The 25,549-nt window shown below is 38.2% G+C and overlaps 1 protein-coding gene across 4 annotated transcripts in view; it reads right to left on the bottom strand.

The window, feature by feature from the left end:
* Nucleotides 1-25,549, bottom strand: part of ATG4C (autophagy related 4C cysteine peptidase) — a 103,827-nt gene that overhangs the window by 35,338 nt on the left and 42,940 nt on the right. For 3 of the 4 annotated variants that reach the window (XM_066376470.1, XM_066376469.1, XM_066376471.1), the window contains exons 4-6: nucleotides 6,470-6,703; nucleotides 2,909-3,239; nucleotides 620-690 (exon numbers count right to left, since the gene is read on the bottom strand). In XM_066376470.1, the coding sequence (XP_066232567.1) occupies nucleotides 620-690; nucleotides 2,909-3,239; nucleotides 6,470-6,703 (636 nt within the window). The remainder of the gene's footprint in view (nucleotides 1-619; nucleotides 691-2,908; nucleotides 3,240-6,469; nucleotides 6,704-25,549) is intronic. The other variant, XM_066376472.1, reaches the window with a different exon arrangement.

Below are 25,549 nucleotides of genomic sequence, written 5' to 3'. Positions count from 1 at the left end.
TTTTGCCATCTAGCTTTTTAAAAGTAGTCATTTTAAACACTGGAATTTTCTTTAAGAGCTTATTTTAATATTGCAACTAAGAATTCATAGTATTTTAAGGAATATTTAATAAGTGCCTACAACTGTAGGGTGTTACGTAGGAACACATATGTGTAAGACATGGTCTCTACCTTCATAATTATTTAGAACAGGGGTAGACAACCTTACCTATTGCCCACTTTTGTATCTGTTAGTAGTAAAATTTTCTAACCGCCCACCGCTTCCACAGTACTGGTGATTTATAAAGTAGGGAAGTAACTTTACTTTATAAAATTTATAAAGCAGAGTTACAGCAAGTTAAAGCATATAATAATAATTACTTACCAAGTACTTTATGTCGGATTTTTGCTAAGTTTGGCAGAATAAATCTTTATAAAACAACCTACTATAGTTAAATCTATCTTTTTATTTATACTTTGGGTTGCTCTGCTACCGCCCACCATGAAAGCTGGAACGCCCACTAGTGGGCGGTAGGGACCAGGTTGACTACCACTGATTTAAAACATAATTGGGATAAGGTAAACACATATAAAAAAGTCTGACCAAATAGATAAAAATTTAAATTATATACATTCCTTACCTGTACAATCTTGTGCAACATAAATAGTTATTCCTTGTAAATCAGGGTGTCTTGCTTCTTCAACTGCTTTTCTAAGAAATAACAAGCATCATCCTTTAAAATCCTAATTATTATTTCCAGTGGTAACTAAAGATTTAATTTAAGAGGAAAGAAAGGCATCATTTTCCTGACATTCCCATTTAACCTATGGTGTCTGCTTTCAAAACTATCATCCAAATGGTATCAAATATCAGGTCAAATTTTTCAAAGTTGAATATTATACTAAATTACTCAAAGAACATTAAAACATAAGTTACAAAGTATGTAAAAAAAAACCTGTTGAGGCCCTGGCCGGTTGGCTCAGTGGTAGGGTGTCGGCCTGGCGTGCAGAGGTCCCGGGTTCGATTCCCGGCCAGGGCAAACAGGAGAAGCGCCCATCTGCTTCTCCACCCCTCCCCCTCTCCTTCCTCTCTATCTCTCTCTTCCCCTCCTGCAGCCAAGGCTCCATTGGAGCAAAGATGGCCCGGGCGCTGGGGATGGCTCCTTGGCCACTGCCCCAGGCGCTAGAGTGGCTCTGGTCGCAACAGAGCGACGCCCGGAGGGGCAGAGCATCGCCCCCTGGTGGGCGTGCCGGGTGGATCCCGGTTGGGCGCATGCGGGAGTCTGTCTGTCTCTCCCCGTTTCCAGCTTCAGAAAAATACAAAACAAAAAAAAAAAAAGTAAAAAAACTGTTGAGTATAAAACTGTAAAAAATTTCTCTCAACCTACTCACCTGGCTATATTAAATATTTTCTAACCAATGGTATTACAATATGCTTCAAGGCTTGCTTCATATTAACTTACATTACTGATAGCAGTAAATTACCGTTTGATTGTTCTCTGGTACTTTTATGGAAGTCATTTTCTTCTCTTTGAACAACAACATGACTTTATTCCCTTCTGTCAAAAACCTGTATGACCTGAACAAATGAATTTCCTAATTTCAAGTCTTAGAAATTCTATAAGGAAAAATGCAAATTGGAAAATATTTCTAAGTGAATACAATGTTCTCAAAGGTGAACATGATATGAAAAAGGTCACAATATCTTGTACAAGGAAATTACAGAAGTTGTGGCAATACAAATATTTCTATTTAACTGTATCATTATAATTTTTTCACTTAACAGGCCTTGTTGTGCATGTTTGTATGTGTTAGAACAGCAGAAGGAGCAGCAAACTATGGCCCACAGGCTATGTGTGACCTGTGGCTTGTTTATTGGTTTTGATATTTTGGTTAGAATCCTTTTTATATTTTAAAGGCTTGCTTTTAAAAAGAAAGCAAGAAAGAAAAAATGAAAATGGACACTAGAATCCTTATAAGGCCTGCAAAGGTAAAATATTTACTCTCAGGCCTTTTACAGAAAAAGTTTTCTGATCCTGGGGGTACAGAACACAACATCTGAAGAGTAGGAACTTTGCTTTTATGATTATGCTTTTATAAATGTCATACTAAGCTGAACTTAATATTATTATTAACAACCCATTTAATAACATTATGCAAATACTTTTTTAATTGTAAGTATAGGGCATATAAAATATAAAAGCAATTTAATATAGTAGGTAAAAAATTTGGTAATAATTTCAAACTTATGATTCTAAATAGAAAAAATTTACTACAATATACAATATTTGCATGACACATTAATAATTCTGTTTATATTCAATAATAATAATGGGATGTATAACAAGACTTTTTTTGAAAAACTTAAAATAGTATCCAAATAAATGGCACATAAAAAGATGAGGAATATTAAAATTTGACTTTTTTTTCTGACTATTCTGAATGTCACAGACTCTTTACTTTTACTATGATATAATTATAATATTGATAGTCCCATACATTTACAATTCACAAGAATTTGATATGGGCAAAGAAATGCTAAAAACATCAATTTTAGTTCTTGGCATTTCATTACACTATGATTACATTACATCCTCCAGGTTATATAATTTGAAAAAAACTATAATGTTATGCACGTTCCAAAGTTGAAAGAGTAGTTAGTTTTTGGAACAATTCAATAAGGTTGCCTAATGAAAACCTGGTTAGAAAGAGACCTTAGACATCTGTACCTGTGAGCAAAAGAAGAAAACTTTGTCAGTAGATAAATTAAAGGTAACTAGAGTTGCAAATCTTGCAAATAAAAGCCCCTTTATGAATATTTTCATACAGTTAGACTTTAAAAGTTCCAACTACATATATACACTGCAAAAATAAGTATCCTTAAGCTTGAGGCCCTCTGCCATAAGATGAGAAATTGTAAAACATTTTACCTTAAAATATGAGCAACCACAGCTGGTCCATACCAATCTCCAGCTTTTTTCCCGGACTTCTTTCCATATTCTATTAGTTGGTGTAAGCCAAAGAGAGCCGAGGGGGAGTCACCAAACCAAGAGATGATTTTCCTGTGATAAATTTCATTTCGTATTTCATGATCATCAGAGTACCTCCCAACTGTTTCCTTCAGAGAAATTGTAGGGGTTTTGAGTTCTCTTTCCCCTGACAACGATGCTTCAAATGATGCAGTAAATTTTTTTACAGTGTGGGAAGTCCATGATTCAGAGTCTGAATTTTCAATGTTCAAAGCATCAGGCCAGGTCCAAGCTATAGTAGTTCCAAAGCAAGGTGTTCAGATTTTTTAAATAGTTAAACTTTAACAATTCTACTAAAATAAGCAGGTAGCATTTAAATTCAGATGCGTTACTAACCTAAAATAGTAAACTCAGAAAGAGACTAATTATTAGAGGCAGAAAGTAGATTAACAATTGCATATGGAAGAGGAGTATATTGGGAGTAAATACTAATTGGTATATTGAAAATGTCCTAAAATTAGACTATGGTGATGGTTGAAGAACTCCGTAAATATACTAAAAACCATTGAATTGTTCCTTTAAATGAATGTATTTATGATATGTAGATTATATCTCAATAAAGCTACCAGTACTTTAAAAGCAAATAAAGATATAAGTGGATAAAACATCAATATATTGACAATGTTTACTTTTGAGTGGTAATATTATTCTCTGGACTCTTCTATAGTTTTTATAATTTTTAGAATAGGAATGTATTATATAAAATGGGAGGGGGGAGAATCATCAAAATGAGGATCAAAGAGAAAAAGCAAACCCTGGTACATATAGACAAGTTTGAAATATGCTTCCTTTATATGTTTGTTTTTAAAGATTTTATTTATTGATTCTAGAGAGAGGAGAGAGAGAAAGGAATGGGGGGAATTAGTGGGAAGCATCAACTCATAGTATTTCTTTCATGTAAGTGCCTGGACCAGGCAAGCCCAGGGTTTTGAACCTGCGACCTCAGCATTCCAGGTCAACACTTTATCCACTGCACCACCATAGGTCTGGCTGGAATAAGCTTTTCTTTTCTTTGACAGCACTGAGATGGAATAAAGACTTTTGTATTCCATTACCAACACTGCTTATCAGACATTCAGTCTTGACCATCCAAAGGCACAATAAACATATTCACTAACATTCAGAGTATCATGAAAGAATAACTCCAGAAAGCAGATTTTGTTTTGATTATATGTTAAAATAGAAGTCTGATCATGGAAATTTTTTTTTAAAGTGTCAAAATGTTTTTTCTTATACAATCCTTTCAGAGTAGCGTAATTATTGTTTAAGGAGTAACAGCAGGCCCTGGCTGGTTGGCTCAGCATTAGAGCGTCCGCCTGGCATGTGGATGTCCCAGGTTTGATTCCGGTCAGGGCACACAGGAGAAGCACCCATCTGTTTCTTCACCCCTTCCCCTCTCCCTTCTCCCTATCTCTCTCTTCCTTTCCTGCAGCCAGGGCTCAATTGGAGCAAGTTGGCCCCTGGAGCTAAGGATGGCTCCATGGCCTTGCACCAGGCACTAAAATAGTTTAGTTGCTGAGCAACAGAGCAACAGCCCAAGTGGCCAGAGCATTGCCCTATAGGGGGCTTGCTGGATGGATCCTGGTAGGGGCACATGCAGGAGTCTGTCTTTCTGCCTCCCCACTTCTCACTGAAGGGATAAAAAATAAAGGAGTAATAGCAATTCTCTAGTAAATGAAAAGTTATAATAAATGAAGTCATTGAAGATCAGAGATCTCAAAAAATTCAACTATTTCCACACTTCACTGTTTTTAATAACAAGATAGTCCCCAAACATACATGTATTTTTAAGTTAACAAAATGAGTCATAGATTCAGAGACCTAGTCAGGACTATAAAAAATATTCCAATTGTTGCCCCTGATTTCACAAGACTACAAATAAATCATCCCAGAAAGAGTTTAAAAATTCTTCTTCCTTGCATTATCCACACCACTCTTGATTAAACATTCTCTATGATCTCATTCACAATCCCTATAGAGAGGTTATTGAATATTTGCCATTCATTCAGAAAAACTAACACACAAAAAAAGATAGCACTTAGTAACCAAATATGATAGCTTAAAATGGTAAACAAAAATCCTCCTACAAATATACACATTATAAAAAATTGGACTAATAGGCCTAACCAGGTGGTGGTGCAATGGATAGAGTGTCAAACTGGGACACTGTGAACCCAGGTTAAAAACTCCAAGGTTGTCAGCTTGAGCATGGGGTCACCAGTTTGAGCATGGGATCATAGACATGACTCTATGGTTGCTGGCTTAAGCCCAAGGTCTCTGGCTTACGCAAGGGGTCACTGGCTCAGCTGGAGCCCCTGGTCAAGGCACATATGAGAAAGCAATCAATAAACAACTAAGGTGCCACAACTACAAAGTTGATGCTTCTCATCTCTCTCCCTTCCTATGTGTCTGGCCCTGTCTGTCTGTCTCTCTCTTTCTCTCTCTCACTTAAAAGAAATGGACTAACAGAAATGGTAAGGAAGGTGGCACACTGACAAAAAAGATACATACAAGTTAGGTGTTCCTGACATTTTTAAGAGTCTAAAAGACTAAGTATGATGACCTTATTAAGAATATACCTAATCGTCCTGAACAGGCAGTGGCGCAGTGGATAGAGAATCAGCCTGGGATGCAGAGGATCCAAGTTCAAAAACCCTGAGGTCGCTGGCTTGAGCATGGGCTCATCAGGCTCACCAGTTTGAACATTGGGTTGCTGGGTTGAGCATGGGATCACAGACATGACCCCATGGTCACCGGCTTGAGCCCAAAGTCATTGGTTTGAGGAAAGGGTCACTGTCTCAGCTGGAGCCCCCCGGTCAAGGCACATATGAGAAAGCAATCAATGAACAACTAAGGTGCTGCAATGAAAAATTGATGCTTCTCATCTCTCTCCATTCCTGTCCCTCTCTCTGTCTCTCTCGCTAAAAAAAAAAAAAAAAAAAAAAAAAGATATACCTAATCTCTTTAACTGATTATAATCACATTAATAAAGAGAAAAATAATTTCAAAGCATTATTGATATATAAAGAAAAAATAAAGAAAGCAGTGTAAAATTTGTTATGATTTAAATAATGTAAAAATATCAAATGTTTGTTCAAAGTGACTTTGTCCTGTCCAGAACTTACTGAACTGGAGATAATCCTGAGAGCTCAATAGAAAATAAATAAACAATGATCACACACAAACACACACACACAAAAGGCTACTCAAAACTGAACTTAATTCATGGTGGTAGCCAAGAATAACAGGTATGTTTTACCTCTATTTTTGAAAAGAGAATCGTGAAAATTTATGTATAAGTCATACCTGGCCCAATTCAATAAAGATGTAATGTTAGATTAAGTTTCAACTTTAGAAGACATTAGGGAGTCAAGAAATTAACCTCAGGGAATTTTGTGCAATTTGAAGTTGGGAGTTCAAATTAAAAAAACAAAGACAAAAGCAAAACAAAGATCTGATTACCTCTACCAAGAAAGTGTAGGATGAGTCCTTGAGCCAACAGCATCTGGCCAGTTCTTAATGTACAGCCCCAACCACAGTCTGTTGTCAAAGATGAGGCTTCTATTGGAGGAAATTCTTCCCTGTAGGTCAGCCATATTCTTGAAATAAAATCTTTACGAAATTCTTCTACATTTCCTGCAATTACATGATCTTCTATTGTACATCTTGATCTTACAGGTAACGGTTTATTTTCATCTACAAAATAAAAATATAAACTATAGTCTGAATGTATGCTAAGAGATGTTAATTATGGTATTATATTCCATTACTGTCCATATAATATAGAGTATTACAGTTTTTCTAATCCCTTTCTTCTATTTAGAGATAAATCTTAGCCTAATCAGGCTGTTATGAAAATTAAGTGAGAATGAATGTTGAATGTTTTATACACTCTAGCACTAATATTTTTGGTAGTACTGTTGCTAATAATAATATCCTATAAACCAAACATAATCAACTCTTTTATGAGGGGATAATATAAAAATATCTTTTCTTTTTGCCTCATTTGGCTCAGGATATAGCTATTAGTGTTCTCTAAAATGAGATATGCAATAAAAGTATCATGATTGTCAATATGTAAAAATGTTTTTGAGCTAGTTCTTAAAATCAAATAAAATGTGCACACTGTATTCATTGTCATAAATATTTAACTCAAATTATAAAATCAAAACCAACAAGATAAAAAGTAAAAATACAAAATTCTTAAATATATAGTATTCTTTGCTGTGGAAATACAATTTTTAAAAAATTGTTGCAACCCACATATATCATTTTTAAAGGTTTTTTTTCAAATTGATTACCTCTAATATAATTTTATGTGAAAACTATGCCCACTGTTTTCCCAATAATTTATAAAACCCTAGAGCTAAAAATAAACATTCCTTGATTACTCCCAGAGAGAGGGTGTTAAATAATCTTTACAACCTCAGCATGCAGAACAATGCCTAGCACAAGCAGATGCTCATAAATGTTGGTTTGGGTGGTAGATAGTGAGTAAACAAATTAGCTTACAGCTCTCAAATCCAAGGAGTTCAATTTCTAATATACCCTTTGAGAGGATGTTCAAGAAGTTTTATCATGCTTTTACTCCTCATCCTTCCTGTACCTATACTTCCTTCAAGCTCATCTTGAAAAAAATCACAATCACCCAAATGTCTTATATATAAATTTATATATATTTATATATATATTTCATTTTATATCTATATATCTAGGTATAGATATATATATATATAGATAGATAGATTCAGCTTAATGGAGCTAAATTGCAGCATATAGTTTCAAAATAATAAAAAGAATGAATGCCAAGTCCCACTATCAATGACTACCTCTCAACGTTTTGGGTATTTTTTATTTTTTATTTATTTATTTATTTATTTTTTTGTATTTTTCTGAAGCTAGAAACAGGGAGAGACAGTCAGACAGACTCCCGCATGTGCCCGACCGGGATCCACCCGGCACGCCCACCAGGGGGCGACGCTTTGCCCACCAGGGAGCAATGCTCTGCCCCTCCGGGGCGTCGCTCTGCCGCGACCAGAGCCACTTTAGCGCCTGGGGCAGAGGCCAAGGAGCCATCCCCAGTGCCCAGGCCATCTTTGCTCCAATGGAGCCTTGGCTGCGGGAGGGGAAAAGAGAGACAGAGAGGAAGGAGAGGGGGAGGGGTGGAGAAGCAGATGGGCGCTTCTCCTGTGTGTCCTGGCCGGGAATCGAACCCGGGACTTCTGCACGCCAGGCCGACGCTCTACCACTGAGCCAACCGGCCAGGGCTATTTTTTATTTTTTATAGATTTTAATTTGTTGTGTTTACATAGTTACAAGTGTATCCCTGAATATATCTTCCTCCCTCCTCCCATGTTCTCCTTGATACCCCCTTTGCACCCTCCCCCCACCGCCTTCCCCTTCCCTTCATGATTTACTATCCTGCCCTCTATCTCTCTGCTATGTGTATATACTTTCACTACTGTCTTCCCTTTCTTTGATCCCCTCCTCTCATCCCCTTTCCCTCTGCCTGCCTTCCTTCTGGACTCTTTGACCCCCTCTGTGCCTCTCTTCTGTTCCTCAGTTCACATTGTTCATTGGATTCCTCATAAGTGAAGTCATATGATATTTTTCTTTCTCTGCCTGGCTTATTTCGCTTAGCATAACAGACTCCAGGTCCATCCATGTTGTCGCAAAAGGCAAGATTTCCTTCTTTTTCATGGCTTCGTAGTATTCCATTGTGTATATGTACCACTACTTTTTAATCTACTTGGCTACTGATGGACACGTGGGCTGTTTCCGATTCAACGCTGCAATAAACATGGGGGTGCATTTCTTCTTTTGAATCAGTGATTTGTTATTCTTAGGATATATTCCTAGAAGTGGGATAGCTGGGTCAAAAGGCAGTTCAATTTTTCATTTTTTGAGGAATCTCCATATTGTTTTCCACAGTGGCTGCACCAGTCTGCATTCCCACCAGAAGTGCAGGAGGGTTTCCTTTTCTCCACACCCTTGCCAGCATTTCTATGTGTTGTTTTGTTAATAAGCGCCATTCTGACAGGTGTGAGATAGTATCTCATTGTGGTTTTAATTTGCATTTCTCTAATGATTAGTGATGTTGAACATTTGCCCATTGGCCATCTGTATGTCCTCTTTGGAGAAGTGTCTATTCAGTTCTTTTGCCCAATTTTTGATTGGACTGTTTACTTTCCTGGTGTTGAGTTTTACAAGTTCTTTGCAGATTTTGGTTATTAACCCCTTATCAGATGTGTTGACAAATATGTTCTCCCATTGCATGGGTTGTCTTTTTATTTTGGTCATGTTGTCTTTTGCTGTGCAAAAGCTTTTTAGTTTGATATAGTCCCATTTGTTTATCCTTTTATTTCACTTGCCCGTGGAGTTAAATCAGCAAATATATTGCTGCAAGAGATGTCGAAGAGCTTACTGCCTATGTCTTCTTCCGAGATGACCATGGTTTCACGAGTTACATTCAAGTCTTTTATCCATTTTGAGTTTATTTTTGTGAATGGTGTAAGTTGATGGGCTAGTTTCATTTTTTTGCATGTATTTGTCCAATTTTCCCAGCACCATTTGTTAAAGAGACTGTCTTTACTCCATTGTATGCTCTTTCCTACTTTGTCAAATATCAATTGATCATAAAGGTATGAGTTTATTTCTGGGTTCTCTGTTCTGTTCCATTGATCTGTATGCCTGTTTCTTATGCCAGTACCAAGCTGTTTTGAGTACAATGGTCTTGTAGTATAACTTGATACCAGGAAGTGTGATACCACCGCTTTATTTTTCTTTTTCAAGATTGCTGAGGCTATTCGTGTTCTTTTATGGTTCCGTATAAATTTTTGGAATATGTGTTCTATATCTTTGAAGTATGACATTGGTCATTTAATAGGATGCATTGAATTTATATACTGCTTTGGGTAGTGTAGACATTTTAATGATATTTATTCTTTCTATTCATGAACACGGTATGTGCTTCCACTTGTTTGTATCTTACTTGATTTCTTTTATCAATATTTCATAGTTTTCCAAGAACAGGTCTTAAACCTCCTGGGTTTAATTTACTCCTAGGTACTTTATATTTTTGGTTGTAATAGTGAAGGAGATTGTTTCCTTAATTTCTCTTTCAGACAGTTCATTGTTGATGTATATAAATGCCACTGATTTCTGAATATTGATTTTGTATCCTGCCACCCTGCTGAATTCACTTATCAGGTACTGTAGTTTTTTGACTGAGACTTTAGGGTTTTCTATGTACAGTATCAAGTCATCAGCAAATAATGAAAGTTTTACTTCTTCTTTTCCAACTTGGATGCCTTTTATTTCTTCTTCTTGTCTGATTGCTGTAGCTTGGACATCCAGAACTATGTTGAATAAGAGTGGTGAAAAGGGGCACCCCTGCCTTGTTCCTGATCTTAAGGGGATTGCTTTTAATTTTTGCCCATTGAGTATATTGGCTGTGGGTTTATTATAGATGGCCTTTATCATATTGAGGTATGTTCCCTGTATTCCCACTTTGCTGAGAGTTTTGATCATAAATGGGTCTGGATTTTTTTTAATCTTTTTTTAAATTATTTTTATTTATTTATTCATTTTAGAGGAAAGAGAGGAAGAGAGAGAGAAAAGGGGGGAGGAGCAGGAAGCATCAACTCCTGAGAGAGAGAAAAGGGGGGAGGAGCAGGAAGCATCAACTCTTAACCAGGCAAGCCCAGGGTTTTGAACCGGCAACCTCAGCAGTCCAGGTCAACGCTTTATACAATGCGCCACCACAGATCAGGCAGGTCTGGATTTTATCAAATGCTTTTTCTGCAACTATTGACATTATCATGTGGTTTTTATCCTTCCTTTTGTTTATTGATGAATCATATTGATTGATTTGCAAATATTGTACCAGCCTTGCCTCCCCAGAATAAATCCCACTTGATCATGATGTATGATTTTTTTTCATGTATTGCTGGATCCGACTTGCTAATATTTTGTTGAGAATTTTAGCATCTAAAGTCCATCAGAGATATTGGCCTACAGTTTTCTTTCTTTGTAGTGTCTTTACCTCCTTTTGGAATAAGGGTTATGTTCGCTTCACAGGAGTTTGGAAGTTTTCTCTCCTCTTGAATTTTTTGGAATAATTTGAGAAATATAGGAGTTAGTTCTTTGAATATTTGGTAAAATTCACCTGTGAAGCCATCAGGCCCAGGACTTTTGTTTTTTGGGAGTTTTTTGATAACTGTTTCAATCTCTTTTGGTGTAATTAGTCTGTTTAGGTTTTCTGATTCTTCCAGATTGATTTTTGAATGATTATATTTTTCAAGGAATTTATCCATTTCATTGAAGTTGTCCCATTTTGGGGCATACATTCTTCATATTTTCTTACAATCCTTTGAATTTCTGCTGTGTCAGTTGTTACTTCTCCCCTCTCATTTCTAATTTTATTTATTTGAGCCCTCTCTCCTTTTTTCTTGGTGAGTCTGGTTAAAGGTTCATCAATTTTGTTTACCTTTTCAAAGAATCAGCTCTTGGTTTCATTGATCTTCTGTATTTTTTTTCTTTCTTTCTTTCTTTCTTTTTGCCTCTGTGTCATTTATTTCCGCTCTGGACTTTATTATTTCCTTCCTTCTACTTACTGTGGGCTTTACTTGCTCTTCTTTTTCTAGTTCTTTCAGGTGCAGGGTTAAGTTGTTAATTTCAGTTTTTTTCTAGCTTCTTAAGGTATGCCTGTAATGCTATGAACTTCCCTCTCAGGACAGCTTTTGCTGTGTCCCATAAATTTTGAGTTGTTGTATGTTCATTTTCATTTATTTCTAGGAAGTTTTTTATTTCTTCCTGATCTCATTGTTAACCCATTAGTTATTTAATAACATGCTATTTAGTCTCCAAGTGTTGGAATGTTTTTCAGTTTTTCTATTGTACTTGATTTCTAGTTTCATGCTATTTGTGGTCAAAGGAGGTGCTTGATATGATTTCAATCTTCTAAAATTTATTAAGACTTGTTTTGTGTCCTAACATGTGGTTCATCCTAGAGAACGTACCATAAGCACTTGAAAAGAATGTATATTCTGCTGCTTTGGGGTGAAAGGATCTAAAGATATCTACTAAATCCAGTTGATCTAGTGTGTCATTTAAGGCTGCTGTTTCTTTGTTAATTTTCTATCTGGAGGTTCCATTGATGTTAGTGGGGTATTAAAATCCTCTACTATTATAGTATTGCTGTTGATCTCACCCTTTTGTCCATCAAAATCTGTTTCATATATTTAGGTGCTCCTAATTAGGCACATATATATTTATAATAGTTATATCTTCCTGTTGTAATGCTCCTTTTATCATTATGTAGTGACCTTCTTTATCTCTTACTACAGCCTTTGTTTTAAAGTTTATTTTGTCAGATATTAGTATTGCTATCCCAGCTTTTTCCTTTCTGTTTGCATGAAATATTTTTTTCCATCCCTTTACTTTCACTCTGTGTGTATCTTTTGTTGTGAGGTGGTCTCTTGTAGACAACATATGTACAGGTTCTGTTTTCTTATCCATGCAGCTAACCTATGTCTTTTGATTGGAGCATTTAATCCATTTACATTTAAGGTTATTATTGATATGTAGTTGTTTATTGCCATTTTATTCTTTAGAACTATAATCCTTTTTTTCTCTATTTCTTTTTTCCTTTGCTCTTTTTACAGCAAGCCCCTTAACATTTCCAGCAGTACTGGTTTGGTTGTAATGAATTCCTTGAGGGGTTTTTTGTTGTTGTTGTTTTTTGTTTTGTCTGAGAAGCTTTTTATTTTAAACGATAATCTTGCTGGATACAAAAGTCTTGGTTGTAGGTTCCTATTTTGCATTACTTTGAATATTTCTTGCCATTCCCTTCTGGCCTCAAGTGTTTCTGTTGAAAAGTTGGATGTCATCCTTATGGGGCTCCTCTATAGGTAATTGACTTCTTTTCTCTTGCTGCTTTTAGTATTTTTTCTTTATGTCTTAACTTTGGTATTTTAATTATGATGTGTCTTGATATAAGCCTCATTGGGTTTCTCTTTATCGGGACTCTATGCTTCTTAAACTCTGTGACTTTTTCCTTCACCAATTTAGGAAAGTTTTCAGCTATGATTTCTTCAAACAGGTTCTCTATCCCTAGTTCTTTCTCTTCTCCTTCAGGAATCCCTATGATGCAGATGTTATTTCTCTTCATATTGTCACAGATTTCTCTTGCAGTTTCCTCAGACATTTTGAGCCCCTTTTCTTTTTGAGGCTGTTTCTGTGTTTTTATTATCTTGTCCTCTAATTCGCTGATTTGATCCTCTGCTTCATCCAGCCTACTGTTGATTCCTTCTAGTGTAGTCTTCATTTCTGATATTGTAATTGCCATTTCTGACTGATTCTTTTTTATGATTTCAGTGTCTTTTTTGATGCTTGCAATTTCTTTATTTAGGTGCTCATTAAGTCCATCCATTGTAGCTCTGAGATCCTTAAGCATCCCAACAATCATTATTTTAAACTCTGCATCTGGTAATTTGGTTACTGCCATGTCATTCAGTTCTTTTTCTGGGGATTTTTCTTATTGATTCATAGTTTCCATTCCTCTGTCTTCTCATTCTTTCTGTGTGCAGTTTACAAGATTGTTAGAATTGTTGGTCTGAGGTTGGTTTATGGAATGCAGTTTCTGCTCCAGGACTATATCCCGCAGCCTCTGCTGGTTGCTCAGATTTTAATCTTTTTAACTAGTGGAGCCGCTTAAAAGTTTTAATTTCCCTGATGTTTGTTTGCTGAGTCCAGCAGGGAGCTTCTGTGTTTGCTGAGCCTAGCAGGCAGCTTCTATGTTTAGGATGGGTGGGGGACATATCTTGTTTTTTGGCCACAGTTGAAACTCTATCCAGGAATATAGTGGGTGTGACCTCTGAGAATCTTAAGGTGTGGTCTGCCCAGTGCCTCTCCAGGGGTGGGGAGCATTCTCTATATGAAGGGGGAGGTATAGCTCAGGTCTCCCTGGAAACCTGAGTCACTGCCTCTCCCCTTTACTTCCTCCTTTCCAAACAACATTTCACGCTAATTGGAGCTGGAAAGGTTTTTGGAGGTGGGTCAATTGGTTCCACACTAGGCTTGTGCAGGACAGAGGGAGCGACCTCACTCCAGCTATGGCCGCCTCGGCACTGGAGAACGACTCTGCTCAGGTTTTCTTCTCCCTATCACCGTTTGTGTCCCCGTGTCTCCATCTCCCCAATCTCCTCATGCAAGACCAGTCCTCTCAGCCCTCCTAGCCCCCGAAGCCCCAGGCAAGTGGTTGTGAGCGATATTTTCTGTGCTGGTCCTTTAAGGCTGCAACTCTTTTTGCCAGCTGCTTCCCACAATCAGAATTCTTGCTCTTCTCCCCACTCAATGCTGTCAGGCTGTCTCTTCCAGTCCCTGGGTTTTTAGGCTGGGGCTCCGGTCCTGGGATGAGAACCCCCACCTCTCAGGGTCTCTCTCCTCACAGTGAGAGACCTTCTGGACCTTCAGCCTCAGCCTCCCCTTGAGTGGGAGAGCCCTCACTACGCCCCTGCACTCCCTATCAGGCTCAGTGTGGATTCTCCTGTGCTTCTTGATTTTTGAGTCCTGTTCTTTTAGTCCAAAGTTGGTTTTTCATGATTGCTCTTAAATTAATTTGTTTTTTTATTTTTTATTATTTTATTTATTTATTTTTTTTTATTTTTTTTATTCATTTTAGAGAGGAGAGAGAGAGAGAGAGAGGAGAGAGGAGCTGGAAGCATCAACTCCCATATGTGCCTTGACCAGGCAAGCCCAGGGTTTCGAACTGGCGACCTCAGCATTTCCAGTTCGACGCTTTATCCACTGCGCCACCACAGGTCAGGCTTAAATTAATTTGCAATCCAGTTTGGTTGCAGGAGGTGTCAGTCTGTTTGTCTGCCTACTCCACTGCCATCTTGGAATCTCCCCTCTCAATGATAAAGTTAATTAAAAATAAAAAAGCCTGCCTGACCAGGCAGTGGCGCAGTGGATAGAGCATCAGACTGGGATGTGGAGGACTCAGGTTTGAGACCCCGAGGTCGCCAGCTTGAGAGTGGGCTCATCTGGTTTGAGCAAAAAGTTCACCAGCTTGGACCCAAGGTCGCTGACTTGAGCAAGGGGTTACTTGGTCTGCTGAAGGCCCATGGTCAAGGCACACATGACAAAGCAATCAATGAACAACTAAGGTGTCACAACAAAAAACTGATGATTGATGCTTCTCATTTCTCTCTTTTCCTGTCTGTCTGTCCCTATCTATCCCTCTCTCTGACTCTCTCTGTTAAAAAAAAAAAAGCCTGGAAATTGAACATAGCACTAAAAATATATCCAAAATTTCTACTTTAGAGACATTTAAATTTGTTTAAAACTTAATACAGTAGTGCCTCTCACACTTCTTCTTGTGAATTGCCAAACATACCATTCCTAATCTCCTACTTAGAAGTAATTAACTTCCTTAACTTCTTAAGATCTAGACTTCTTTTAATATTTAAAAAAATTTAATTTATTGATTTCAGTGAGATAAGAAGGGGAAGAGAGACAGACCGATGGACAGACAGACAAGAATATCGATCTGTTCCTATATATATGCCCTGACCAGGAATCGAACCAGCAACCTCTTTGCTTTAGGATGATGCTCTAACCAACTAAGCCATCCAATCAGGGCAATATTTACTCTAAATATTATTGAAAAACTGCTAGTAGTAAATGAACTTCGTTGTCCTGTTGACTTTCCACTATAATACTGCCCCTACTATTCCACTATCTGACTGACTTTCCTTTGTCACAACTTGAATAAACTATACCTACAAGTCATCCACTGCCTGACAGGAATATGTTCTTAGAAATGCGCTGTTGGGTGATTCTGTAGTTGTGCAAACATCACAGACTGCAGTTACACAAACCTCCATGGTATAATCTACTGCTTCTTGGCTACAAGCCTGTACAGCATGTTACTGTATAAAACTACACACAAGGATAAATCAAGCACAAGAGAAAATGATGCAATCAAGTGGTGCAGTAAACACAAGGTGGATGATGCTTCTAGCAGCCTAACATGACGTCGTTTTACAGCAAATTTTTTTTAGAAGTAAAAAGAGTACATCCTAAAATAACAATAAAATGTATAGTATAGTAAATGCATAAATCAGCAGTATGGTCATTTATTATCATTATCAAGTACTGTGTACTATACACAAGTGTATGTGCTGCACTTTTATACAACTGGCAACATTGCAGGTTTGTTTACACCAGCATCACCACAGACATGAGCACTGCCCAACCCCATTACTATGGCTTTGATGCAATTATGTGAGAGGAATTTTTCAGCTCCATTATAATCTAATGGGACCATCGTGTATATATAACCTGTCATTGATTGAAACATCATTATGCAGTGTATCACTGTATAATGTTTTTTAAATCTACATCTGCATCCCCTACAGGTTTCAAGTACACTAGAGGAGAAGGAATATGTTTATCTTGTGCTCCTCTGAATCTTCAGCACCTACCACAGAATTCAGTCCATAGTAGATGTGCAATAAATATTTGTCACTTGAATGTAAGATAAATAGAGCCAAAGAAGAAAAGTGGGTTTTTATTTTGTTTTGTTTGCATTTGTTTTTTTTTATGACACAATAGAGTTGAGAGCTTTATGTAGAATAAGAATGTCTGAAAAATCACCATAAAATATGGGAAAGAAAGTTGATAAAGGAAATAGAAGAGAAATGCTAATACTATTGAGGGCTTAGTCAAGGTGGACTATCAGAATCAGAAATCACAATTAGACAAGCTAACATGAAAAGTAATTAGAAGTTAGGCAAATTACAGAACAGAACCTCAAGAACTACAGCTATTTAACAGCTATGGAGTAAATTAAGTATGCATATGTTTAAAAAAACAGAAAGGTATTGAGACTTGAACAAAAAACAGAAAAGAAACTACTAAAACTGACCAAATACACAGGAAAGAAAACCAAATGGAACTACTAGAAATGAAAAATCTAATAACTAAAAACAAGAACTTAGTGTAGGATTAAACAGAAAATTACACACAGCTCAGGAGATAATTAAGGAAGCAGACGTAAGAACCAAAGAAACTGCTCAGAACACAGCACCGACAGACAAAGTAATAGAAAATATTACCAAAGAGTTTCAGAGACATGGAGAAAAATCTAACAGAAAGATTTATCAAAGCTACAGAAGGAGAGAATAGGAAGAATGGGAAATGGCTATAATTAAAAGCAGATGAAAATTTTTCAGATTTTAAGAAAAATGTCAAAGCAATCACTTCTATACTCATGGCTTCAAAAACTTTTAATATACTCAAATGACAATTCATTTTTATTTTAAAATTTTTTTATTTAGAAATTAAATTTAATGGGGTGAAATTGGTCCACAGAAACACATAGGTTTCAGGCGAACATCTCTAGAGCACTTGAACTATTGATTGCATTGTGTGCCCATCACCCATAGTCAAATCATTTTTTGGTCACCATATATTTGTCCCTCTTTACTCCCTTCTCCCAACCCCCTTTCTTCTGGTAACCATTTCACTTTTGTCTACATCCATGAGTTTCAGTTTTATATCCCACATACATGTGAAATCATATTGCCCTTAGCTTTTTCTGATTTGCTTATTTCACTGAGCATAATGTTCTCAAGGTCCATCCATGTTGTCATAAATAACAATATATCATCATTTCTTATGGCTGAGTAGTATTCCATTGTATATATGTACCACATCTTCTTTATCCAATCCTCTATCAAGGGACACTATGGTCGTTTCCATGTCTTGGCAACCATGAATAATGCTGTGATGAACATGGGTGTAAATGTGCCTGCATACCAATGTTTTCAAGTTTTTCAGGTAGATAATACAATTTTAATGAAAGTACAATTTTAAATATTTTCATTTAACAGTTGTATTTTACATAGAATGCCTCATTTACAAAAACCATAGATTCCAAATTGCTCCATGAAAGCAATTATAAAAATATATAGTTGTTAGATCTGTTAACTTTAAGAAATTTCCCCAATTTTTTTTTTGTTTTGATTAAGTGTGTGCTGTTTTTGAAAATATAAGTTGGGATATCACAAAACAAACAGCTAGAGAGCTCCATTATTATGTTCCACATAACAGAGCCAAAATTTATCTTCCTCCACAAACCTACTCTTCTTCCTGCATTCTCTACGCAGGAGAAAGTCACTGCTATCTCTAGTCAGTTCCCAAAGCCAGAACCCTAGCAGCCATTTTTGCCTCTTCTCTTCACTTCTCTCTCCACATGTAGTCACCAAGTACTTCCATTCACTTTCCAAATAACCTCAAATCCTTTTCATTCCAATCACTTCCACTGCCTTTAGTACCAACCCTCATTTCTCTTCTAGATGAATATACACTGTGTCTTAATTGGTCTTGTTGCTTTTTTAAATCTGCCTTATTGTCCACAGTGACTGCACTACACACCATCTAATGGTAACTCCTCAATTTCACATTGTTCATTTGGTCTATGTCTCCAGGATAAAATTCAAATTCATCATCTATTTGAAAGTCATATAGATCTAGTTCTGAGTCCCAGGTTTGAGCACTTTCCAACACTGTAACCTCAGACTACTGGATTAAGTCTTTGTTTAAAGTCAGATCTACTTTACAGTCAGATAGATCTAGGTTTGAGTCCCAGGATTAAGCACTTTCCAACAGTGTGACCTCAAAAAAGAAACTAAGCCTTTGTTTTCTCATCTGCCTGCACTTACTGAGGGCAGGAGTGTTTCACACATACAGTGCCTGGCACATGGAGAGACTTTATGTTGAATGACAAAAAATATATTAAATATCCACATCAAAAAATTGTTTTTCTTTTAAAATCCTGATATACATCTTTACCTCTCACATTTTACTTCTACCTTTATTTTCTGATATGATAAAATACCTGCAGAGACCCACATTACTGGATCAAATCTTGGCCCAACCTTGAACAATCATACAAACTTGGAAATGTTACTTTACTTCTGCGTCTCAATTTCTTTGGTAAAATCTATAAAAAGAGGATTGTTTTGGATGGTTAAATAAATAGCTCACCTGAAACAAGATTGGGGGCATAGTAAGTACCTGACAAATATTAGCCATCATTATCATTATCTTAAGAAAATCAGGATAGTGGTATCCAAATTTCCAGCTCTCAGTTTTATATGAGAAAATTGTGCTTTAAGCTTTGTTGGTGGTGAAAAAAATAAAAATCTGAGACTCCTGCCGTGAAAGAGAAATAGAGGCAAGAAATGCAAACTGATGAATCCCTTCCTGCATTTCCAAGGTAAGTGGGGCAAGTTTGGTCCCAATTTTACCAAGGAGGAAGTGGAGGGTTAACATGTCCTTGATAACTCTTCATTGAGAGTAGGACCAGGCCCCAAGGTTGCTATGATCAAGAAGCAGGTGAAAACTAATACTTTTTGGAAGACAGAAAGGAGGAGCATTTAGTTACAAAAATGGTCACAAATAGGGTGTAACTAAGTTCAGTGAGCAATACCTCAAACCAGTTAGCTGATGAACCTGAAAATAAAATGTACTTATTATACATCACTGCAGCCAGTGAGGACGAGTCAAGGTGATGCTGTAAGCCAGGGGTCGGGAACCTATGGCTCACAAGACAGATGTGGCTCTTTTAGATGGCTGCATCTGGCTCGCAGACAAATCTTTAATAAAAAAAAAAATAACGTTAAAAATATAAAGCATTCTCATGTATTACAATCCATTCATTTCCTACTGCTCATGTTCATGATAGCGGGTGGCTGAAGCCAATCACAGCTGTCCTCCGGGACAACAACAAATTTTTATTGGATAATGCGTAACATACACGGGTCGTCGTATGGCTCTCATGAAATTAATTTTAAAATATGTGGTGTTCATGGCTCTCTCAACTAAAAAGGTTCCCGACCCCTGCTGTAAGCTGACCCAGATAGGCAGGATTACTTTCTCAGGCCAGTGGAAACCCTGACCTCTGTTTTACCGTCAGGGTGCAACAAGCATCACTGCAGTGCTCATTGGGAAGGAGAAGAATAGAACAGTATATCTTAAATCCCATCTATGCAATTAAAGTTTAAATGTGGATCTATTTTCTCCCTGTAGCCAAACTGCAGAGTCCATGGAAGAGAAAGCCAAGACTACCCCTTTCTCTGCTGGCAGCTCCCGGCCAGGAGTTTGAGAATCTCAGTGGACCCTGGGCAGGAAGTTCAGCCTTGGAGCCCGGCTTGTCCTTCAATCTTGAAGATAGGATCACAGTGTTACAGGAACTGTGCTTTCAATCTCCCTCTTCTAAAGGGGTTGTTTTATATTTTATTTTATTTATTTTATTTTATTTTATTTTATTTTATTGTGACAGAGACAGAGACAGAGAGAGGGACAGACAGGAAGGGAGAGAAATGAGAAGCATCAATTCTTCGTTATGGCACTTTTGTTGTTCATTGATTGCTTTCTCATATGTGCCTCATATTGATGGGGGGGGGGGCTACAGCAGAGAGAGTGACCCCTTGCTTAAGCCAGCGTCCTTGGGCTCAAGCTGGTGAGCCTTGCTCAAACCAGATGAGCGCCCACGCTCACGCTGGAGACCTCGGGGTCTCGAACCTGGGTCCTCTGCATCCCAGTCCAATGCTCTATCCACTGCGCTACCGCCTGGTCAGGACTAAAGAGATTGTTTTAAAGTGAATTAACTTTTTCATAAAATGTGTTACATCTTTAAGAAACAAAATCACAGCACTGCGCATTAGAGAGTTCTCAGAAATACCTATTTTGCATCAGATGTGGCTTTTGTGATTTGCCGTCTATTGACTGGCCAAGTGAACTTTTAATTGCATGGAAATCTTCAGATGCCTATGAACTGGGCAACTTTGGAACTAGATGGTTTTCTGGTTGTCCATGGTTCTTCTTCCATGGCCTTGCCAAGCAGTCTCTATACCTGCCTACCTGCCCATCTGCCACTGGAGGGTGGTCACTTGAGCTGGCCCTTTCCTGGCTGCAAGCTCAGTAGGTGTGTCTGGAGCCCAGCATTGACCTGTCCACACAACCTTCCAAGTAGAATTGCAATTGCCTGTACTTGGCATTTGTTCATTAGTGCTAGAACTAGAAAAGTCTTTTTTTTTTGTAAGTCCTATTCTACAGTAGTATTTTTTTGGTTATGTACAGACATTGCAGTGAAAAACAAATTTAAGTGTACTGAAGTTTGCTCCTAAGCAAATTTTAATTCAGGAACAACACTCATCCCCTGATCTTTCCACCACTTTGTTGTTGCCAGCATCCCAGATGGGTCTCTTACAGAACCTGCCTTAAAGGTGACAGGAGCATCAAGCAAGAAAACGTGTGTTCTTACTGTCCCTTCCCCTGATGGGGTGATAATTGAGATGCTTGTGGAATGCATTATTTTTCTTCCTGTGGATCCTAAGCTTTTTTAGGAAGCAAAGAAAATGCATTTGAGAGCAATTCTTTCTACAAACTGGCCCAAATCTGTAAACAGACCGCATATGCTTCTCCACGTGACCTTCTGAGGGGTTGGGAGTTTGGGACTGTAAAAAGGGACGCTGTTTACTCTAAGTGTATTTTCTCTGCTCTCACCTTTCATGGACGAGGAGACAAAGTCAGTCCTATCCTGAGATGTGAAGCGCCTTCGGTTCCACACAAGGCTGAGATGTGTCATCGGAAGCTTTGTCCGCTGTGCTTTGTGGTGTGTGCCTGTCCACGTGCGCCAGGGCGTCTGGCACACTGGAAACCTCCTGCTTTCTGTATACTTTCTGCTGTCCCTCACTTCATTTCTCCAGGACATATAAGAGTCCCCATTTACAGCAGTGGGGACACTTCCCACAAATGCGATAGACCATCCTGGTGCTGACTTCTCATCCTATGTGGTTGTAATTATCAAATTGATAATTTGTCCTATGTTACAAACTTTAAAAAAGATAACCTTGGCCCTGGCCAGTTTGATCAATAGTAGAGCATCAGCCCGGCATGTGGCAGTCCCAGGTTTGATTTCTGGCCACGGCACACAGGAGAAGCGCCCATCTGCTTCTCCACCCCTCCCCATCTCTTTCCTCTCTGTCTCTCTCTTCCCCTCCTGCAGCCAAAGCTCCATTGGAGCAAAGTTGGCCTGGGCACTGAGGAAGGTTCCATGGTTCTGCCTCAGGTGCTAGAATGACTCCAGTTGCAACGGAGCAACACCCCAGATGGGCAGAGCATTGCCCCTTAGTGGGCATGCTCGGTGGATCCCGGTCAGGTGTATGCGGGAGTCTGTCTCTCTGCCTCCCTGCTTCTCACTTCAGAAATATACAAAAAAAAAAAAAAAAAAAAAAGTATTTGAATGATTTTTTCACTTTTATGTTGTATTTGTTTTTTGAGATACCAAAATTATATTGCATGTTTACTGAATCACTCAAGGAACATATCAAAGTTTTAGCTATTGTTAAAACATTTCTAGCTTGAAGGAGAATTTATTCCTCTAAATAGTGACACCTTTCAAAAATACACCACCTGGAACTTTTGTTTAATAGAGAATAAGTGCTTTTGCAATAAAACATTTGAAAAATGCAAAATGGTGTTTTATAAAGGGATGAGCAAAGTAGATTTACAGTTATTTGTATGGAAAATTGTGTAATACAATAATAAAGAATAATACAAGAATAAACAGTTTTGCACATTCACAACTGTAAACCTACTTGTGCCCACCCCATATAGTATATGAATATTTCTGATTATTGGCTACTGGCTTTTTTTCTTTTTTTCATTTTTCCAAAGCTGGAAACGGGGAGGCAGTCAGATAGACTCCCGCATGTGCCTGACCGGGATCCACCCGGCATGCCCACCAGGGGGCGATGCTCTGCCCCTCTGGGGCGTCACTCTGTTGCATCCAGAGCCATTCTAGCGTCTGAGGCAGAGGCCACAGAGCCACCCTCAGCGCCCAGGCAATCTTTGCTCCAATGGAGCCTCGGCTGCGGGAGGGGAAGAGAGAGACAGAGAGGAAGGAGAGGGGGAGGGGTGGAGAAGCAGATGGGCACTTCTCCTGTGTGCCCTGGCTGGGAATCAAACCCGGGACTCCTGCACGCCAGGCCAACGCTCTACCGCTGAGCCAACCGGCCAGGGCCACTGGCAATTTTTAAATGTTATATATTTTAAATGGCACCAAATCAATTTTGTCTCTCTCCTTCATTTGTGTATTTGTGGGAGATACTGTTGGGAAAGTATGACAGCATGAAAAAGACTATTTTATATTAATATGAGGAAGGCTCATCAAAATTAGTTTTAAAAATATAACAAAACCATCTGAGCAGGTGATGGTGCCTTGGATAGAGTGTTAGGGATGCTGAGGACCCAGGTTCGAAACCCTGAGGTCACTTGCTTGAGTGTGGGCTCATCAGGCTGAGTGTGGGCTCACCCACTTGAGCACAGGGTCACCAGCTTGAGCGTGGGATCATACGCCATGGTTGCTGGCTTGGAGCTCAAGGTCGCTGGCTTGAGTCCAAGGTCTCTGGCTTAAGCAAGGGGTCACTAGCTGGTCTGGAGCCCCTGGGTCAAGGCACACATGAGAAAGCAATCAATGAACAACTAAGATGCCACAATGAAGAGTTGATGCTCTCATCTCTCTCCCTTCCAGCCTGTCTGTCCCTCTCCCTCTCACTAAAATATATATATATTTTAATATTTATATATATATATATATATATATATATAAGCCAAGCACATTAAAATTATTGGTATTCTGTGATATTCAAAAATGCTACTATTAATTTTAACTATTTACAGTGACTAGGATTAGTTGTTGGCCTTATTTAAGGAAGAGAATTATCCTAACATAGTTAAGGCTGTTTCAGTATTTGATTAATGCTGTATTGCTGGGCTCTTTACAAACTAATGGATACTTCTAAAGTGTATTTAAGATAGTTTACACTCTAGAGCAGTGATTTTCAACCTTTTTCACCTCATGGTACATATAAACCAATTACTAAAATCTGTGACACACCAAAAAATATACATTTTGCCTAGCTAATAAAAATTAGTATGATTTTTATTGATTTACCCCCACCCAAAGAATAGTTATTATTTACCCTTTTTGTTCCAGAGTGACTTTTTAAAACATTAGATGCTTACACTCATATATAAGGATTTCTGGTACCTAAAATTAACTAATTAGATGCAACCTTATTATGCAACATGACCAAAAAGATTCAACTCTATTATATAACCTATATATTTATCTTTTAAGACAGGGCATTCACACTAGACAGCTACTGTTGTGTTGGCTGTTGTCATTATTTTATTTGACATCTATGGGAAAAGAAGTCAGTGCCCCTGAACAGTCAGGCATTACATGTTTCAAAAATTCTGTGACACACCAGTTGAAAATTGCTACTCTAGAGGGTCTCAGAAACGTCGTTGTCATGACTCCAATACCACCACAGATAAATTTGAATTGGTTTCTGTAGTAAGATTTACCTCCCAATTGTGACTGATAATTTGTCAAATACACATTGAACTCCCAGTTTGTGCCAAATTCTGTGCTCAGCAGCTGGAGACAGCAGAAAAATAAGAGTCCTCTATTCCCTAGAGAGGTTTACTTTTTTATGAGGGGGATACCTGTAAGCAATTGATACCTGATAACAAGTGGTAACTCAGCTATGTGACCAAACTGAAAAGAAGTTTTATAGTGTGGCCACTGGCAAAGGTATCTCCTGGGGGCAAACTGGGGGGAAGAGGATGAGGGGACGGTTAGGCTTTCTGGAACAAAGAGGAAGGAAAAGGTACTGAAGGTAGTGAGAGCAGTATGAGTGAGACAGGGTGGCAATGAGTGAAGTATCATATAACTTAGAGGCCTGACCTGTCATAGCGCAGTGGATGAAGGGTCGACCTGGCACGTTGAGGTCACCATTTGGAAACCCCAGGCTTTCCCTGTCAAGGCACATGCAATGAGCAACTACTACTAAGGTGAAGCTTCCCGCTCCTCTCCTTTCCTTTCTGTGTCTCTGTCCTCTCTCTAAAATCAATACATAAAAACGTTAAAAAAATAACTTACAGAATAAATTTTTTTTTAATTTTTTTTTATTTTTTTTATTTTTTATTCATTTTAGAAAGGAGAGAGAGAGAGGAGAGAGAGAAAGAGAAAAGGGGGGAGGAGCAGGAAGCATCAACTCCCATATGTGCCTTGACCAGGCAAGCCCAGGGTTTCGAACCAGCGACCTCAGCATTTCCAGGTCAACGCTTTATCCACTGCGCCACCACAGGTCAGGCCAGAATAAAATTAATAACAATTAGAAATGAATGAAAAGTATTCTCTGAGGTTTTCCCTTAAGCAATAAAATGATAATCTTATTTAAACATTAGTGAGAGTTAAAGTGTTAAAGTTGTTTTATCTGTTTTTTCAATATGAGAGAATCTTAGAAAGAAAACTTTTATTCCCCACTTGAGGATATTGAGGCCCAGCGAGACCTGGGGCCCTAACTCCCAGCTTGTCAGTGAACGGGCGGCTGTGGCGAACACACACCACTGACTCAGATAAATTTGTTTTGTCACACTGTCTCCTGAACAAATACT

Source organism: Saccopteryx leptura, chromosome 3, assembly GCF_036850995.1.
Source record: "Saccopteryx leptura isolate mSacLep1 chromosome 3, mSacLep1_pri_phased_curated, whole genome shotgun sequence".
In the NCBI taxonomy this organism is placed as follows: domain Eukaryota; kingdom Metazoa; phylum Chordata; class Mammalia; order Chiroptera; family Emballonuridae; genus Saccopteryx; species Saccopteryx leptura.
The sequence above is the reverse complement of the archived record's forward strand: the minus strand, read 5'-3'. Positions and strand labels throughout refer to the sequence as shown.